The 20,000-nt window shown below is 43.3% G+C and overlaps 3 protein-coding genes and 1 pseudogene across 4 annotated transcripts in view; 3 read left to right on the forward strand and 1 right to left on the reverse strand.

The window, feature by feature from the left end:
* The window catches only part of acer1 (alkaline ceramidase 1), a 9,876-nt gene extending 3,958 nt beyond the window's left edge, over positions 1-5,918 (forward strand). Inside the window, exons 2-5 of the mRNA XM_072681203.1 lie at positions 1,992-2,130; positions 4,063-4,200; positions 4,981-5,118; positions 5,741-5,918. Coding sequence (XP_072537304.1) covers positions 1,992-2,130; positions 4,063-4,200; positions 4,981-5,118; positions 5,741-5,918 — 593 coding nt within the window. The remainder of the gene's footprint in view (positions 1-1,991; positions 2,131-4,062; positions 4,201-4,980; positions 5,119-5,740) is intronic.
* mknk2b (MAPK interacting serine/threonine kinase 2b) overlaps positions 1-20,000 on the reverse strand; it is a 318,007-nt gene that overhangs the window by 237,847 nt on the left and 60,160 nt on the right. The gene's annotated exons all lie outside the window — the stretch shown is intronic.
* The window catches only part of mllt1a (MLLT1 super elongation complex subunit a), a 28,215-nt gene continuing 20,280 nt past the window's right edge, over positions 12,066-20,000 (forward strand). For both annotated transcript variants that reach the window (XM_072681335.1, XM_072681336.1), the window contains exons 1-2: positions 12,066-12,174; positions 18,654-18,834. In XM_072681335.1, the coding sequence (XP_072537436.1) occupies positions 12,163-12,174; positions 18,654-18,834 (193 nt within the window). In that variant the 5' untranslated portion in view covers positions 12,066-12,162. The remainder of the gene's footprint in view (positions 12,175-18,653; positions 18,835-20,000) is intronic.
* Positions 18,229-18,375, forward strand: LOC140557850 (U1 spliceosomal RNA; annotated as a pseudogene).

The raw sequence follows: 20,000 nt of genomic DNA on the forward strand, positions 1-20,000 counted from the left end.
TAAACGGAAGGTGTCAGTTAGACGCGCTGACGGATGCCATCAATACCAGCCTAACAGGCAATCCCAACCTCAAAAATGCTGCTGTGTCACTGACTCGGCCTGACCATCATTACCAGCCTGACCAGAAATATCACATTTGAGAAATTGCCCTCTCGGCACAGACTGGTTTTTAAATACACCGCATGTCCAAATGTTTGTGATGGATGGATTTCTGATGGATGCATTTACTGTCTAGTCCCTGCAGAGAGGCACTGCATGGGCTAGAGGAGTAGAAAGCCCCCCAGAACTGAGCTGCTGAATGATGGTGGTGGTGGTGCTCTATCCAGTACTTCTGGGATGATAACGTGGAGGTGGTGATCATCATCCAACATCCTGAACGCTCTTATCGCTGAATGAAATCAAATTCTCACAGCAGTGGTGCTCCAAAATCTAGTAGAAAGCCTTCTTCTCTGGACAGTAGAGGCAGTTGCTCCAACAGAAGTAGGATCAGCTCCTTAATATCCTTAATTTGGGAAGATACATTGAATAAGCAAGTGTCCCAATACTTTTGTCCATTTGGTGTAGATCTGTAGTTCATTTTTTTCTGCATGAGTTCATCATACCATAGTTTACAGTGTTGCCAAAACATTAAAATCTGTTTATTATACATCAGAGTAGTAGTACTTCAGCGCACACACACACACACACACACACACACACACTCACTCACACACAGCGTGGAGGATGTGTTCAACTCCATCATCATCATCAGCAGCAGCAGCAGCAGCAGCAGCTCACCTGATTCACCATCATTAAGCCCTGATTTACCACCAAACCAGGTGTTGATCTGAGGAGAACTCTAAATAACACTAGACTCCATGAGAGAGGAGAACTTTGGAGATGTTCTAATGATGAACACAGTGATGGAGAACCGCCACCACTTTCTGTAGGAGTGATATTATTATTAGTGTTTATAATAATATCAGTGATTTACTGAGCAGATCAGCAGATTCACACTCTGGTTTTACAGGGGACTCAAATATTTGCACAGTGCTGTAGATATTCAGAATAGTGAGTAAATGATATCAAAACTTTCAATTTTTTTTACTTTTCTTTTCTCTCTCTCTCTCTCTCTCTCTCGTTAATATTCTCTCTCTCGTTATTCTCTCTCTCTCTCTCGTGTTAATATTCTCTCTCTCATTCTTTTCTCTCTCTTTTTCTCAACCTTTTCTCTTTCATTCTCTCTCATTCTGTCTCTCTTCTCGTTCTTGTCTATTTCTCTCTCTCTCTCTTTTTTGTTCCTTTTTTCTTTCATTCTCTTTCTCTCTCTCTTTTCTCTCTCTCTCTCTCTCGTTAATATTCTCTATCTTGTTCTTTGCTCTTTCATTCTCTTTCCTTCTCCTCTCTCTCTCTCTCTCTCTCGTTATTCTCTCTCTGTCACTCGCGTTAATATTCTCTCTCTCTCATTATTCTCTCTTTCTCTCTCTCTCTCGCGTTAATATTCTCTCTCTCTCTTTCTCTCGCGTTAATATTCTCTCTCTCTCTCTCTCTCTCTCTCGCTCGTTAATATTCTCTTTCTTTCTCTCTCTCTCATTATTCTCTCTCTTTCTCTCTCTCGTTCTTTGCTCTTTCATTCTCTCTCTCTCTCTCTCTCTCTCTCTCTCTCTCTCTTTAGAGCTTGTGTTTAGGGCTGTTTTTACTGAGCTGGTTTTTATTTGGGGTATTAAGGTATTCCCACACTCTGAGGACACAGTGCCAACGCGCTCCATGACCGTGGTGCTGGGACAGTGTTTAAAAGGCTGGCGAGGAGCTGGTATTCTAACTGAGTAAATACTGCTCCACCATGAGGGACACGGATAGCTCTGAGAACATGTGATGTCTTTGGGACCTTTTATGCTGATGATGCTGAAGAGCTTTACTTTGCAGAGTCTGGTATTGAAATGATTTCCTGTGTGAATCACATTCCTGTCTGAGCTGAATTCTCTCTCCTCTCCTTCACCCCACAACACCAGGCCTCTTCTCCATGTACTTCCACATGACCCTCAGCTTCATGGGGCAGATGCTGGATGAGCTGTCCATCCTGTGGGTGCTGGCGCTCGGCTACTCGCTCTGGTTCCCTCGCAAACTCTTCCCGGCCTTCGTTAAAGACAGGTAACGACTCCGCGCACACCTGTGCCTCAAACACGCCTTTCAGACAGGCCGAGCAGAAGCTGAGCAGAAACTGGGCGGTTGGTGGGATCAGGCTGCGTGTGATTGATTGTAGGGAGTATTGACGCTCTCCTATTGACGCTGGTTCATTCGGCTTATCAGTTCTTTTCATGCTAAATGCATTTGTCAGCTTTGACACGCTGGTGTTTGGTCAGTGGTGAAAGGCTAGTATGCAAATATGTTTCGCAATGGAGAGAAAAGCACTCCCTACAGCTCCCATAAGGTGTTCCCTATAGAGCTGCAGCAGCACTTTGTACCCTGTAGACTTTACCACTACAGTGCTGTACAGTTCGCCAAGTTCCTATATTTATTAATTAATTTATTTATTAATTAAAGTGCGCCATCTCTTAGTATTGTTTTGATTATGCATTAGGGCATTGGGGGCGACCGATTACCCTATTAAAATCACCAGCCAATACAGCCATGTGAAAAATTAAGCACACCACATATCGACGGATAAATCGAGAGCCTTGCTTTATGGCTTTATGGCCACTAGTGTCCATTGTTTACCACCTATTGCAGTGCATTTTGGGATGGTTATAGTAAATTTGCTTGTATAGTGCTTTTTACTGAATCAGTAAGAGGACAAGAGACCAGCAAGGCATCAAACCCTAAGACCCCCAGTGAGCGGCCAAAGGCGACAGTGGCAAGGAAGCCTTGCGAGGAACCAATCAGAGCATCCTCCTCTGATCAGAACTATTTATTAATTATTAATAAAAGTACAAACTCTCGAGGATGGGAGGATGCTGTACGGTGCTGTAGCCGAATACATTCATTAGAAGGTGGTGTCCACAAACATTTGGACATGTAAAGTGCCATTATTATAGACATTATCCATACCTGGTTTATGAATACATTCAGTGATGTACACTAGCTTGTCTGGAATAAGCTAACAATGTTAATAAGCTAAAAGCTAAGTAAGTGTAGTGTGTGTGTGTGTGAGTGTGTTTGGTTTGTGTAACAGTAGCCAAGCTCTGAGCACGGTGTGTGAGAGAAGACCTCCAGGACTTTGTCAATGAGGCCTCACCAGATACCACATTAATATTTAAGAGTCGAATGGGAATGTGTGAAATATTGATGAGGACTACTGCACCAAAGCCCTGTAAAGACAGCAGGGGTGTTTTACAAGTACCTGCAGGCCAGCTCCAGCCTCGGTTGTTAAGGAGGTCAATGGAAAGTTTGGCAAGCATCACTTTCATCCCTGTCCATGGTGATTAACCCAGGAGAACAACTACTACTGCATGAAAAGACCAAACCTGCATCACATGCTTAGATAGGTGTATAGATGTGTAATTGGCACCTTGCCTTATACCAGCTGTAGACTGTAGAGGGGTATAAAGCCCCCCAGCAATGGAATTATGATGGTGGTGGTGGTGGTGGTGCTCCATCCAATACACTTATGATGACTTGGCCAGTTGGGGATCATAAGGTGGTGTGGTGGTCATCCAACACCCTGTCCTCTAACAAGCTCTTGTCGCTAATGCAATCAAATCCTTACAGCAGCATTCCAAAATCTAGCATAAAGCCTTCTCTGGATAGTAGAGACAGTCAGTCCAACAGTATGGTGTCCCAATACTTTTGTCAATCTCTATAAATTAACTGTACATATTGACCTGAAGGGTGTTTTCACATGTAATAGTTAGCTGAGCTATTCCTTTAAGGCTGGTTTAGGGTCTGTTGGCTGAGGTGCTGTTTGCAAAGCTAAAAAGAACCCTTTAGAACCCTTATTTAGAACCCTTTCAACCTTTAAGATGGGAAAACCAGAACACGAGACGTCAGTGGTGGATCTGGACGCTCACGATTTCACATTAATGTCCATGAATGCAGAAATTCTTCAGATTATCTGAGTCCATTCTCTTCTCTTGTTCCCAGTAGGAGCTCTTTCTCCCGCATGGTGCTGGTCGTCACGGTCATAACCACCGTATCTTCGTTTGTCAAACCCACGGCCAACGCGTACGCACTTAACTGCTTCGCCCTGCACATCCTCTACTCCCTGTATCTCGAACTGAAGAGGTACAGAGCAGCTCTCACATGTTTACATTGACTTTTCTGCAGGTACTGCTGCTGTGTGCTGGCCTTGTTTTGGGTTTTGGGTGCCCAGGTGGCAGATTTAGGGATAGGGCGATTAGCGATATAGCGAGCGATTAGGGATATTGTCTCTGATACCAAGTGATGTGAAGATTACTATGTGGTCTGCCTACAAACCCAGGACCCTGTCAGTTTTTTGCATGGCTAAAAACTGGCAACTAAATGCTAGGCAACTAAACGCTTCAGCTTTAGCTTCTGGTTTTAGCTTTTAGCCTTTCTGTGGTGTAATTAGACTAAAGCCAAAAAACCTTGGCTATTTCGCCCACTATCATAGCCACTAAGAGAGACCACACACAGCAGGAAGTGAAGATGTATTACATAGATTGTACACCAGTCCTGATGTGAGTGGCTGGAAACCTAAGGACAGGAAGGTACGGTAGATACAGCAGACTGCAGTTGGGACGGAGAGTGAGCGAAATGTGAACTCAAGGTGAAGTAAATGTTAGCTTGCTAGTCCAAACAAGGACAGGGAGAATTAGCTTAGACGTAAAGTCTAAGGATTTGTGTAGCATGGCTACACTGGGCTGTTTAGACAGGGTGAAAAAGTTGATGTGTTTCCACAGACATTTTAGGAAAATCCCAGGCAAGATGCGTTATCGTTAAGTTTCTTACGGTAATTCCTTACCGTATATTTGACCTATAGTAGGATATATTTGCTACTAAAGTTGTGTGTGACTTATCCCTGTCTTGGCCTTCGTTTCGCAGCTGTACGGACCGGCGCGTGCTGCGTCTGGCTCGGGCCTCCATTGGCCTGTGGGTGCTGGCCATTTCCTGCTGGATCAGTGATCGCTTCAGCTGTAGCTTCTGGCAAAAGCTCAACTTCTGCTATCTGCATGGCATCTGGTAAGAACCACCATGGAGGGCAAATCCAGCATCATTTGATAAGCTTAAACAGCCAACAGCAGAGGTTTTTCTGCATTGGCTTTTAGCTTTTGTGTGGTGCAATTAGACAACAGCCTTATAAACCTCCCTTATAAACCTGTTATAGTCCTTTAATAACGTTCTGAACTTAGTTATTATCAGATATATACCTCAGCTCTGCTCTTACTAGACATGCCAGAATCTGGCTTATGTGGTCGAACCGAGGAATCCTGCTTTGTGAAATAGTGTATGTCCATCCTGATTCGAGTAGATGGAAACCTAAGGACAGAAAGGCAGGTATAGCACATGGAGGGAGGAGAGGGTATGAACTCAAGGTGAAGTAAATGTTCACTAACTAGTGCAAATGAGCACAAATGAAGACAAACTTAGAAGGGAAGTCTTGTTTAACATTCAGATGATAATTTTTTACCTACCTTACCTACAGTAAAGTCTCTATATGAACACTAAAAAAGGTGTTAGCCCCTATTTTAATATTTTTTTAATAAGATGTATGAAGTCTCACTGCAGCTCTGTAATGTGAACATGGCCTAAATGGATGATGCTAATCTCTGGGCCACATCCACTCTCCATTTTCTCTATCAAGGCACATCTTGATCGTGGTCGCAACGGCTTACGGCAGCACCCTGATCGCTTACCTGGACGCCAGCCGAGAGATTCCCTATTCGCTTCCTGACCTGCAGTACTGGCCTCGGGACAACTGGGCCCTGGGTCTGCCTTACATCGTCCTCAAGGGCACTGCCAAGACACACAAACGGTGCTAGGGAACTGAAAGGGAGGATGGAGGGACAGATCAGTGGTCTTCAAGGATTCAGGATTTCTGCCCTCAACAGCTTTCCTGCTCTAACTCTAACTTAGGGTTATAAATGAACCATTTAGTTGGATCAGATGTCTTGGAGCAAGGAAAATACTTATATATATAGGATGGGGTGGGATGGGGGTGGTCATAAAGCGGGCTTTAGGATTGGCTAGTAGAAATCTTCCTGCTGGACAGGCCAAGGCCATCTTCTTTCCCAAGCCATATATCTGCTACAGAGGTGACAATCCTCCAGCATCAGGCTATGAAGCAGTAGAGCTGCATTCCTTTGAGTTTTGCAACTGAATGCCATTAAACCCGCACAGCAATGTTCCAGCTTCTAGTGTAAAGCTGTCCCGGAAGAGTAGAGGCTGTAACTGCAGCTATGGAGGAACAAATTCCTTATTAATACCCCTAATACCCATTACAGAGGAACCACTGGACAAACAGGTGTCTACATACTTTTGTCATTAGTGTATCTGGTTAACTAAGAAATCCTGCTTCGTGAAATAGCCCTCCCAGACCCAATAGGATTGCCAGGTAAATAATATGAGTGGTAAAGAGAGATAGAGGACAGAGATAAAGGAGTCTTTTGCTGCTTGTGACAGATATAATGCTAATCCTGGCACTCTTGACCTTTTATACAGTATAATTAACAATTGCACCAAAGTGTCTCTTAAAGTGTCTTATGTTTTCATCATTTTCAGTAATGGAGCTGAAAAAAATATGTATTTACCCACTTAGAAATGTGCAAACCCATCTCAGGATTCGTATACACCAATCAGCCATAACATTAAAACCACTGGCAGATGAAGAAGTGAATAGCATTGATGATCTGGGTCCAGTGGCTCCTGTCAAGAGGTGGATCTACATACTGGGCAGCAGGTGAACAGTGAGATCATGAAGGTGATGAAGGTGTTGAAGCAGGAAAAATGGGCAAGGGACAGGGTCAAGCTAAGCCGGCTAAGGCCTGTTGATCATGCTCATGGAGGCCCTACCTCACAATTTACTGGACCTATAGAATCTGCCATAGTAGCTTGGTGCCAGATACCACAGGACACCTTCGGAGGTCATGAACCAGATCATCAATGTAATGGCAGTGGTTTTAATGTTTTGGCTGATTCCTGTACGCATTTAAAACCTATAATGGTTCATGGAAAATGATGTTCAGAGCACATGCAGATAGGCTGTTGTGAAGGACACCGTAACGCTGTTGAAAATATATTTATGTACATGTTTTCAAATTGGGATGTGATCCCTAATCATACACTATTATTTATATATATATATATATATATATATATATATATATATATATATAATATGTATAATATATATATAATATGTGTATGTGAGTGTGTCTTAATGAGGATTTACACTGTTATTACACTACTGTATGTACTGTATTTGAACAGATTTGGATTGAGACTGTAACCACTGAAATGTCTTGAGTTGAGAAGACAAGATGAAGGTTAGAAGAATTCATATGATTTTTAACTCTATAGTTTGTCAATATGGCACTACTGATGGCCAGCTGTGTTGTATGAAACCCTGTAAAGCCTTTAAATACGTTGTCTACATGTATGCCTGCTGTTATTGTGCATTTTTACATTTATTATTAAATAAGTACAATAAACATTTAGAATAAAAATATTTTAACACAATAATACATAAGTAGTCACACTGACACATATTTATTTGTGATCAAATACTGTATGTAGAAAATTTAACTTGATCATGTTTGATAATTTTTCCCCTCATAACAGCACCACCTAGTGTAGATGTGTAGTACTACATCCTACATCCCTATATTCAGATTTTATTTATTAGGAAACAGTTACAAACTGGATGTAACAAAAAAAAGCCCCTATTTGCCCTAATTGACATTTTTATATAGAAAAAATCATGATAATAAATATTATATATGATATTTATTTAATTTTATTTAAAATATTATATCATATATTTTAGTATGGGGCAACATAATACACCTCATATTTTCAGGTTCTGAGATCAAGATTTAGCCTGCATTCAAAAATATATAAAAATATATCAAAATAAATTATATGTATAGAAATACATCAGACAAATAAAAAAATTTAAAAATTACCATTTGGAAATATAAGCCACCCACAAAGAACCTCCAAAATCACAACCTCAAGAATCTATAAGGTGTGTATGAGGGCAATTCTGCTGTCACACAGTAAAACACAGATGTTTGCTGCTGTTTGATGAAGGGCCTGTACAGTACAGTACTACCTCGCCTTACGTCGCCATTTCATTTTTTTATTAAATGAATATGTTTTCATTGATCGTAATGTAAGAAATTCATTATATGGGTGATGCTGAAGTGCTCGATGGACCAGAGGTGGAGGAAAATGATGAGACGACGGCGACCTTTTCACCCTTTTCATAGCATTTCATTATAGCCAGCTTATCTTCCAATGATGTAGAATGATGCTTAGTAGCACCAGCACTAGCACTACTAGTGGGAGCCTTCTTTGTAGCCATGGGGGCAAATATTAAAGTCCGCTCTTATGGGTGGAACATGGGCTAGGTGGGTCCCAAGTGGGCATGGGCTCTCTTGTACCTGTTTTGTTACTGGGACCCAGATGGACCTTCCAAATGGGCCTCATTGTTACATCTAACATGGGTCCAATCCACAGGCCCATACAGGCTGGCTAAGGAAAAGTTGGTTGATGCCACTGGCTTTCGTTCTGAGGCAACAAACAGGGGCCATCTGTGGTAGTAGTAGTGAACACACACACACTAGTGAACTAGGGGCAGTGAGTACACACACACACCCAGAGCGGTGGGCAGCCAACTCCACCGCCCAGGGAGCAGAGAGGGTGAAGGGCTTTGCTCAAGGGCCCAACAGTGGCAGCTTGCCGAGCCTGGGACTCGAACCCACAACCCTGTTATCAATAGCCCGGAGCTCTAACTGCTGAGCCACCACCGCCCCAGTGGTAACATGCTAGCCCAGAGCTAGCATTAGCCTGCTAGCCTGCCGAGAGTCGAGAGGGAGGTCGAGTTAGCAGGCGAGGGCAGGAACATCCACACTGCGGACTCGGTACTGTCTCTACTGGTCCGCATCCCTTGGCACATGCTCGGCACAACTCAGGCAGGGGGCGGCGTTGTGTATTAGGATGCGACCCGATTGTGTATTAATTACTAACATTACCTATTATATGAAGTTTTTGAGTATGAGGCATGTAGCAAAGATAAATTGAATGTACTCCAATATCCAAAATACACACTCAGAACCGGCCAGTTTTTGGTTAGATGGTTAGATGAACACCGATATCCCACAATGCAATGCGAAACGGAAAGGGAGGAGCTACTCACACCTGGGACAATTTTTTTTTATGGTGGATAATGATGCAAATGCATCGCCAAGGTTGGCTGGAGATCTCACAATGATGTATGTAGGTTGCCATAGCAACGCTTCATCACTTGCTGTTACTAATCCACTAATGTGTACTAACCTGCCAAACCTGCACTATTAAGATTAGTGCATAGTCTAAACCTCATAGTATTAGTGTGTAGTATGCAATTGGGACACAGCCTCAGAGCCACTAAGCCACGCCTCTGCATGCCTGTTATTGTTACTGACCCAGCATGCAAGCTGCCCTCGTTTATAAGGCACTCCAGGCTGAAACACTCCTTATAACATCAGCATTAATGGGCGGAGCTAAGCTGCTATTTGTGGAATAGGCAGGGAACAGCACATTTAAAAGCTGTGATAGTGTTTACATCCTATATCACACTCTTTTATTGAATAAAATAAGGAAAATTATGTATATATATATTTTTTATTTTTATTTTTTATTATTATTATTTTATTTTATTTTTTTAGGTCAACCTCAATCAGATTAGGCATATGTACAGCATAATATGTGCATATTGCCAGGAGTGTGATGAACATGCTGGGAATAAGGCAGTTATTAAACACAGCAGTGGGAATCAAACCAGCAGGAGAGAGCGAGTGAGCAAGCGAGAGAGAGAGAGTGAGTGAGAGAGAGTGAGAGAGAGAGAGAGAGAGAGAGAGAGAGAGAGAGAGAGAGAGAGAGAGAGAGAGAGAGAGAGAGCCAAAACCCTCTTCTCTCTGTCCTCCTGTCACAGAGAGGAGGTCTGCTAATCACACACCATCTTTCACAGAAAGCACGCACACACACACACACACACACACACTCACACACACACACACACACACACACTCACAGTTCACACAGACAGGCTCCAGCAGTGACACGAACCTCAGAGCTGCTCTGCTCGAACCTGCTGCTGCAGCCAGACTGTGAGGAGCAGGCCGCAGGCCTAAGCGGATTTCTCGCCTGTAGGACTCTGTGCATTGTGTGCATTCAGGCAGCTTTGATTTTGGTGCCAGGGGTCAGAGTGTGGGTCCAGTGCTCCATCTGCTAGAGCCTGAAGCCCTCTGTGGCTCCACTAATTTTACTCTCGTCTAACAACACACATTTTCATAACAATAGCAGCCTGTAGCTGATGATGAAGCACAGTTACCACTTCTCTGTTTTCATTGTTACAGTATACAGAAGTACAGGTTGCTGTCACACAAAAACCTTGTATCTCCAAAATAGCAACCTTACAGAAGAAGGGGGAAAAACCCTTAACTTTGGATGGGAGTCAATGTAAAAATATTGAAGCCTGAGTCATTTTGGAGCCTTTCTATTGGTCCAAATATAATATATAATATACATATATACATGTATAAATACATATACACATATGTATACATAGTCATTTATATATATACTGTATATACACAGCACATATTTATACATACATAAGTACACATACACATATTTATACAAAATACCATCAAATAAATTCTATTAAAAAGTCACAAATCCTTTGAATGGATAAATACAGCCTTTATTGACTATTAAATAAATATATGTATTGTACAAATAGTAGAGTACCTATAAATACATATACTATTATATAGTATACACATACACACCTAGAGTATATATACTACTTTAATACTTTACTATAAAATACAATTATACAATTACAATATTCTTTAAAAAAAGTAATTCCATATGTCCTTAAATGTCTTTTATGATGTTTTTGTTGTCTTATTGTCAGAAATATGTAAAATATAGATTACAGTATTCCCTAAACGTACCTTTTGTTGTCCTTTATTTGTACCTGCGATGCATAAATTATTATTATTGTCTATAAAACAGCAAAGTGCTTAATATGATCAATCAAATGCAATGTTACATGATCTAAACTATTATAAGATAAGATAAGATAATCCTTTATTAGTCCCACATTTGGGAAATTCTCAGTGTCACAGCAGAAAAGGAATAGCAAGACACTCAGATGCAAAAACCACTATATACACAATATAAATAATTGAAGTAAAAATAATATATAATATAATAATAAAACAATAAACCTCCATCCTCATTTTTATCTTTATACAATTATAAATTATACACATACACATCTACAGTATATATAATACTTTAATACTTTACTATAAAATACAATTATACAAATACAATATTCTTTAAGTAAGTAATTCCACATGTCCTTATGTAGATATAGAATATAGATTACAATATTTTTTATGTTCCCTAAACGTACCTTTTGTTGTCCTTTATTTGAACCTGCGATGCATACATTATTATTATTGTCTATAAAATAGCAAAATGCTTAATATGACCATGAATATGATCAAATGCAATGTTACCTCATCTAAACTATTTAGATAAGATAAGATAATTAATTGAAAAATTATTTAATAATTATATTATTATAAAAAAAAAAATAAACATCCATCCTCACTTTTATCTTTTATTTTTTCAGCATTATCTTATAGTATATAATATATTATGGCAGAAATATGCAATAATACAAATACAGAAGAAGTTATAGAACTATAAGAACTATTAAACTGAACCTACATTCCGGCCTGTTTCTCTGATCCCACAGTAATCGCCACCCGTGGGAAGTCCCGCCCCTCCAGCGCTGTGTTTGGTGGACCAGCAGACGGGTCTCCCCCTCCGCGCTCTCTAATTGGCTGAGCCAGGTGTCCGTCTCGGTTTCGTGCCAGCAGTCTGGAAGGGGAGGGGCGGCGCCTGGGTTTCCGGTACTCGGCCGAAACTGCCACACAATGAGCGGGGCAGGTCCGAAACAAGCCCGCCGGTGAACGGACAGAGTGCCGCCGGGACCCGAGCACCATGGAGGACCAGGTACCACCGACCCGGTCACATTTTCCCAACGGTCTAATAGCCTCCAAACCCCGCGCGGCTGTGCGGCGCGCGAAACCACGTCGGCATTCCGGGGCGAGCTGAGGCTGGGGCTAATGCTAATGCTAACAGCACATTACACAAAGGAGCGGGGATTAGTTTTATTTTTATTTATTAATTTTATGATCAATCACCTTGCTTTGGCCCGACTTCGTAAACAAACCCAGCTCGTAGAACTGTAACGGGCCAACGGTACATGTTTGTGTATCTGTATGTGTGTGCGTGGTTTAGGTCTCGCGTGCTGTAACGGACAAACCTATATAGCTATGTGTGTGTAGGGGTTATGTTTTGTTTCGCGCGCTACAACGGGCGCGCGCAAAGCTTTTATCTCTGTATATATATATATCGGATATATATATAGCTATCTGTGTGTGTGTGTGTGTGTGCGTGCATTTGTGCATACGCGCGCGTGCACGCTCATATGTGCGTATGGGAGTGCAGGGTTTGTTGACCAGGCGTGCACGAGCGGTTGTAAAGGCGCCGGTTTGAGGGGTTGCACGCGCAGGCAGGGAGGAGGCTGGGAGGGAGGGAGTGAGAGAGGGAGTATGGGAGTGAGTGAGTGAGGGAGTGAGGGAGGGGTCCTAAGCAGGAATCCGTCTCCATACAAGGCTATTAAATGCCATTTTTTTTGCAGCACGATTGCATCACTGCTGAGCGCGCGCGAATGCATTAGGGTTTATGTAGCAGTGCATTAGTGCACTACGGCCAAAAGTGTCTGGACACCCCGTATAACGACTTCAGCTGTTTCTTTTCTTTTCATTTTTTGCTGACACATGCATTCTGGAGGAGATGCACACCTTGCAAACTCAATGCCCGGGGGGAGGAGGGGGGGGGGGGGGGGGGTTATGCCCCTCTTGCCCACGCCTGGCATTAGGCAGCAATTAGTGCCAACAGGTTCATGTTTGTTTATCTGCTCCAGAGAGTCCTATTCTATTGGCAGTCGTACGTCTCTAAAGGGACTAGACAAACTGAGGGTGTGCATTTGCACATCTGTGTCAGCAGTCAGTGAGTGCAGTGTCCACAAACATTTGGACATGTAGTGTATTGCAATTCAAGATCTCTGTGCCAATTGCAGACCCTAGGAGCGCCAAAATGATTCAACGTCATGACGTCATGATGTGGTTATATGTGACCGTGGCCAAGTTGACCCAGCCGCTGGCCTTACAAGGTCCAGTTCTCCAATCACAGGGCCGGTTCAGGATCAGCTTGAGGTTGTTTCCTGTGCAGTGTGTACGCAGCTGGCCTTTGGCACAATCGGGAAATGCATCATATGTAGGCGTGTTTTTTTTTTTTCGGAGTGGGCAGCGTTAGTCACTTTTTTTGGGAAGGTGATGCGTCAGAGTCATGTATGCAATCCTGTGCCTGTGCCGTGTCAGCGGGCACCAGCGGGCATGTCATGTTTCTCCAGCACTCTGGTGCTTCGTTCGGGACGTTGTGCTGTGATTTGAGATTCACATCGACTGACTTTAAAGGAGAAGTTCACTTAGTGCTGGACGATACAACCTGAAATCAGCATTGAGATTAATTGATTAATTAAAGTTTTAAATTGATTAGGATTGGTTAACGATTTTACAAGCTGCTCGAGTTGCTCAGTTTGCTCGGTGTTATGCTTCCATGTCCCAGACTGGACCGAGCAGAATTGTGACTGCACACATAGAAGTATGTATTTAGGGGGACAGTACATAAACACACTCAGTGGGAAAAGTACTAACAGAATATATATATATATATATATATATATATATATATATATATATATATGTAAATAATCAATATAGGTAAGATTACATCGATTAGAGGTTCTGAATGTTGCTTTTGAGCCCTAAGTTCACAGCTGAATTGGATGTGCTCAGCCCCCCGCCCCACGCCATTAAACCACCAGCCCGTGGTTAAGCAGACGGGTTGTTTTGCAGTGTCGTCAAATGCACGTGCAACCAGGGGCAGAAAGCAACAGAGAGCAGCACTCTTTACACTAGCTACATGTCAGGGAGTTATTTTGCAGTAAACTGCACCAGCTGCAGAGAAGAAGGATGTATGGAAAACGTTTAATATTCGGAGGGGATCACGTCCCTTTGCCGAAAAGGAAAAACAACAACAAACAGCTGGAATCTCGGACCCTGTATTTTATTATTTACAAATTCTGTTAATTACAGCTGTTAACTAACAGTCTACAGACTGGCTAAATTTCCAAGCGCTATTGCCACCCGGCTGCGCGCGCATGCACCCTGTACTGTTTGTAAACAGGAAGTTTGTCTAAAAGACCTGTTTACTATCTGGAGTTTGTTTTGTTTTTTTAGTTTTGCACTGGAGCTACGAGGCTAACGTAGCTAGTTATTGATATCTGTGTCATCTATAGACTTTATATTGATCAAATCTGAAATATCTGCAGATTCTAGAGTTGGGTGATATGGGAAAAAAGTTAAGGACATTTTTTACAATATACAATTTATCAGAGTTTAATTTTTTAATAACTGATATCCAACTGATCTCCCATACTGAGTACTGTGATTTTTGCTCAAAATATGCTTCACTCTATTGAATTAAATAACTGATTACACTCTCAGTAATGAAACATGCAGATAATCGGTGCTCTTAAAGAACTGACGATATCCACAATACACTCATAGAAGCATATTCTGTACCACAATAGGCATAATTATCACAATACAATAAAATATTGTTATATTTATAATAAATATTATCATATTGCCCAGCTCTAGCTGATTCATGTTTGTTTTTGCTTTTATAAACTATTCCAGAGACTGGTAGATGGATTCGCTTCTAAGGAAAAATGTATCATTACTGCCGCATGACTGTAAGACACTGTAGGCATCACGGACGTAGCGGTGCTATTGATCACTAGTTCCGTTAGTATATGACCTAAAACTTGCGTAAAGATAATTGCATGGAAACGCAGCGCTGTCAAGCAACAGTGCTGCGTTTCCATGCAATACTGTCATTCAACATCTGGATCTACATATTAGGCAGCAAGTGAGCAGTCAGTTCTTGAAGGTGATGAAGTAGACACTGAGACACTTTGATCCCGGCTAGCAAAACTGTGATGGCTAGACAACTGGGTCAGAACATCTCCAAAACATCAGGCAGGTCGGTCCCTTGTTCGTCGTTTTATTATTATATATTTTTTTCCCCCTCCTCCCCCATTCTCTTTCAGACCACTTCAGCAGGTGGTCTTAGCCACATGTTACAGCAGTGTAAACACCGCCATCTCTCCAAGACGCATTCCACAACCAGAACCCCTCCCAGTACGACGGAAACACCAGTAATAATTGCGGTGCAGCGAGCGAATTTGCATATTCCGTCCCACGCTGCAACCGGAATCAGCCCAACTAACTGGAGACACGTTTAACTACCCAGTGTAAATGAATGTGAGTGAAATCTTGGCAGTGATGACTCAGCGGTTAGAGCTCCGGGCTATTGATGACAGGGTTGTGGGTTCGATACCAGGGCTCGGCAAGCTGCCAGTGTTGGACCCTTGAGCAAGGCCACATGTTACAGCAGTGTAAACACCACCATCTCTCTAAGACGCATTCCACAACCAAAACCCCTCCCAGCACAACCAGAACTCCTCCCAGTACGACCGAAACACCAGTAATAATTGCGGAATTTGCATATTCCGTCCCACACAGCGATCAGCTTTCTGTCCGAATAACCAGAGGCTCATTCGACTCCGAAGTGTAGTCAGATCCAGATACTGGTCACATGAGTCTTTGACGAGAGCCAAATTGTGATGGCTAGACGACTGGGTCAGAACATCTCCAAAACATCAGGCGGCTCTCGTGGGTCAAAGCAGGGCAGGCCGCCCCCTCATTCCCTCCCTTTTGTTGTTGTTGCTGTTTTGTGAAAGCCTGCATTCTCTGGCGTCCATCATGATGGTGCTCTAAGGGGTTTTGTGCCGTCGGTATTTGTTTGATGTCCTCCTTTTTAATCTCGTCTCTTTCGCAGCAGACTTCTTGATCTTTCCTTTTTATCCTCGGGTGAGGATTACACGTGTGTTCATGCTAGAATGCAGGTGTCGCGTGGACGCAGCAGCGCCCTGTTGATCTGTTTGGGTTCCCTTTCAGGTGATGTTCTTTGTCGGCTGTGTTTACACGTGGCAGCTCTCTCCAGGCTCATGATTAAGGAGTGTTGTAGCAGGTTGTCCAGACTGGGATCAGAAACGCAAGCGTCCAGTGATGAAGCCTGTTTGGATGGGCTGCAGTGACCACCGTGGCACTGGAATGGTAGCGTGCTGACCGTGGTCATGGCAGCGTAACATTCAAAGCAATGTACTGAGATGTAGAAGCGTCGTATGGCCCTCGCTGTCTTCCGAATGTCTCTCGTTTGCCGTCTTCCATTGAAACCAATGGGACAAATGCATCTAGACATCACCCCACCTGAGCCAGTGACTGTAGAAAGCATGAGCAGTGCAACGTCTCTTAAAAGTGAAGCAACCACAGGTCTAGCGCCACCAATGGCTGGTTGCAGTATGATGTGTAGCTCCGTCCATCCCCATATGTTTTAATGACCAAACAGCCCATTGTCCTCCTCTAAAAACCATGTGTATCCAAGCTCATGCTAAGATCTACATGGATCCAGGCAGTCTGGAGGGTAGAGGGTCTCTAAATGGGCAACTGCCACTGTAAACGGCACTCATATCCGCAGCCGTCGCTTTGTTGAGAGCGAAGTTGGGTCGATTCATGCTCAAAGGTGGTGCTGTACCCTGTAGTTTCTCTTGAAATACCTTTCACAAGCCCACAATTAGAAATTTGAGAGCATCTACGCAGCTTGGGACCGAAGTGAACAGTCAGGATAAGGAGGAAGTCAATGTCATTAGGGAAGTGAACAGATATTTAGCATATAGGCTTTGCTCCATGGGAAATGAATCAGTTCATTAGTATTACTATGGGGTTGAAAAATGTGTGTTTTGATACTTAGCCATGCTAATCTTATTGAAGGTGGGGTAAAAAGTCTGGAAGGTCCTTAAGAACATGTAAAGCACCCTACTGCCATGTCATAAAATGCCCAGTATGTTCCCTCTTAACGGCATCGGAGTGTAAAACGGGCCCATTACGTGGAGTAGGTGGACTCGCATGAGCTCCACTTTTACTGTGGCAAACTAGGAATCCAGGAGGAAGATCCGCTCTGCTCCTGCGCTGTAAGCTCAGTGAAGGCGGTCTGAGGTGCGTATGGTGGGCCGAGTCTATGATTCAGTGAATCAATCCCTAACCAATCCTAACAGTATTGAATCAGTGTGTATGTGATTCACTCCTCTGCCAGCAGGTTTAGAGTAGGGCTCGTACTGGATGTTGTGGCGTCAGACAGCGTGGGCTCTGAGAGTGAGTGGACTCGTCCGGTGTGTGTGTGTGTGTGTGTGTGTGTGTGTGTGTTTGTCTGAAGGGTGGGTGTGGTGGAGAGTGTCTGGGGCTTTAAGGGTATTACAGAGACAGAACGGATAGGGCTGACGCCACTGAGAGGATTTCGCTCTCTCTCTCTGGCTCTCTGCTCTGTCCTTTAATCCTGTTGTTGTCTCCTCCTCTCTGTCCTCCTCTCAGCGTGGAGGATAGAACGGCCTAAAGAAGCTGGAGTCCAGACTGCTGGACATGGAAGAGCTTGTCTGAGGCTTTTCTGACACCTCCCTTCCTCTGCTCCACTTGTTCCCCAATTCCCTCATTATTGCTGGCTTTAGTTTTCCTGCTGGACGGGCTGATGGCTGATGAGTAATGTCGCGTAAAATAATTAGGATACTTGTCTGCCCAGATGGGGAGGATTATTATCTCAATATTAAGCAAGAAAGTCTTTCTATATGCTATGAAATCTATTCAATCTCACAAAAGCATTGAATGCTCTTAACTTTCAGAGGAAGTCGATGTATAAATATTGTATTCCAAATCATTTTGGAGCATTTCTATTGGTCCATTCATCATGAAATCGTGGCATTATGTAAAGAACAACTGCCAGGTTTACATTATGTCAAAAACATCTAATGCGTGTACAACCATACTTACCTGGTGGGGGCGATACCATGGTCACAGAGGTGGTTCGTCCACCTCAGCCGTTGCACTTTGGTTGTACTGACCCGAATATAAGGAGAATCTCGACTGCATCGTTTCTGCTCGTGGAGGACTGTGTCTGCGCTCTCCCCTGATTTTAGGGCAGTGGCTCACTGCCTCAATGGTTACAGTGCTGGGTTCTTAATCACATGGTTGTGGGTTCAATACTCAGAGCCTCAAGGCTGTCACTGCAGGCCCTGCTGTCTCGTTGTTGTAGTGTTGGTTCTGTAACCCGCTGTGAGTAAAACTACATGGCCCAGAAGAAGGTTCTGCAGGTTCTGGTTCACTGTATTACAGTGGTCATTAAGGATGTCAAAGCCCCAGTAATGCAAAGTCTCATACATGCATTCCTCCCTGTGTCTCTCTCTGTAGTGCACGGTGCAGGTGAAGTTGGAGCTGGGCCACCGTGCTCAGCTGCGGAAGAAGGCCACGTCCGAGGGCTTCACTCATGACTGGATGGTGTTTGTGCGAGGGCCGGAGAACAGCGACATCCAGCACTTTGTGGATAAAGTCATCTTCCGCCTGCACGACAGCTTTCCCAAGCCCAAGAGAGGTACAGCTTCTACTGCCAGCCACACTCACACACTCACAATCTTCATTTAAGCAGTATTGTGTGATACCAGTCCGGTACGGTGTGCCAGCTGGTGTCCTGTAGGCACCATTAGTAGACATGATCTTCAACTGCTGCTTTTTTGGAAAGTTATCCAGACAGAGTTCATCTGTGACATTACTTCAGTGAGAGAAACTAAACAGAGCTTTATTAGAACCGATAAGTCCGGCGACGTTACCAGTTAGCAGCCAAAACAAAAGCTAAAGCTGGTTCTAATGCTAACTCTCCATTCCACCTTAAATAGTGCTGCAGTTACAGCAGCACTATTTAAGCAAAGCGAAACTGCTGCCTTATTTAAGGTGGAAGGGAAAGTTCAGGGAAGAGGAAAACTATCCAGACAGAGTTCATATGTGACATTACTTCAGTGAGTGAACTAAACGGAGCTTTATTAGAATCAGTAAGTCCGGCGACGTTACCAAAAGCTAAAGCTGGTTCTAATGCTAACTCTCCATTCCACCTTAAATAGTGCTGCAGTTACAGTGCGTACATCTCAGCAGGAAAGCGAAACTGCTGCCTTATTTAAGGTGGAACTGAAAGTTGGGGGAAGAGGATAACTTACTAGCTTAGCGTTTGCGCAGAGCCCCGCTGTAAACGTTGTGACGGCAGGCGGCCGCAGAGCAGCAGGTAAAGAGTGAGTTTGATCAGATCTGTCAGAATCTGATCTGTCTGAACTTGTCGATCTTCCACGAAATGTTGGTCTATTTTCTGCCATTTTTCTCCACGCAAAACAAATTTTTTTTTACTCCACTATCTCCATTAGCTAATGTCCTCTCATCATCCTGTCTTTACTCCTGAATCACACCTAGTGAGAACCCAGCCTGTGGTGGAGATGCTCTGTTTTGCCACGCTCCTTTCTTTGGTTCTTAACCAGCTCTGATCCTGCCTGATTTCAAAACTGATAAATGACAAAGGTCAGTTTGCTTACAGGGTGATCATTCAGTTATTGTTAAACCGTCAATCTGACCATTACCAACATTAACCTGCACTGAATCAGGAGAGAGAAGCTGCTTAGCATTAGCTCAGTTAGCAGGATAATCGTCTGCTCTCCACAGAACAAACTCAGGCCTGTCTGACTGAACGACTCGAGCGACTGGTGACCAAAAGAACAG

The sequence above is a fragment of the Salminus brasiliensis genome, chromosome 6 (genome assembly GCF_030463535.1).
Source record: "Salminus brasiliensis chromosome 6, fSalBra1.hap2, whole genome shotgun sequence".
Classification (NCBI taxonomy): Eukaryota; Metazoa; Chordata; class Actinopteri; order Characiformes; family Bryconidae; genus Salminus; species Salminus brasiliensis.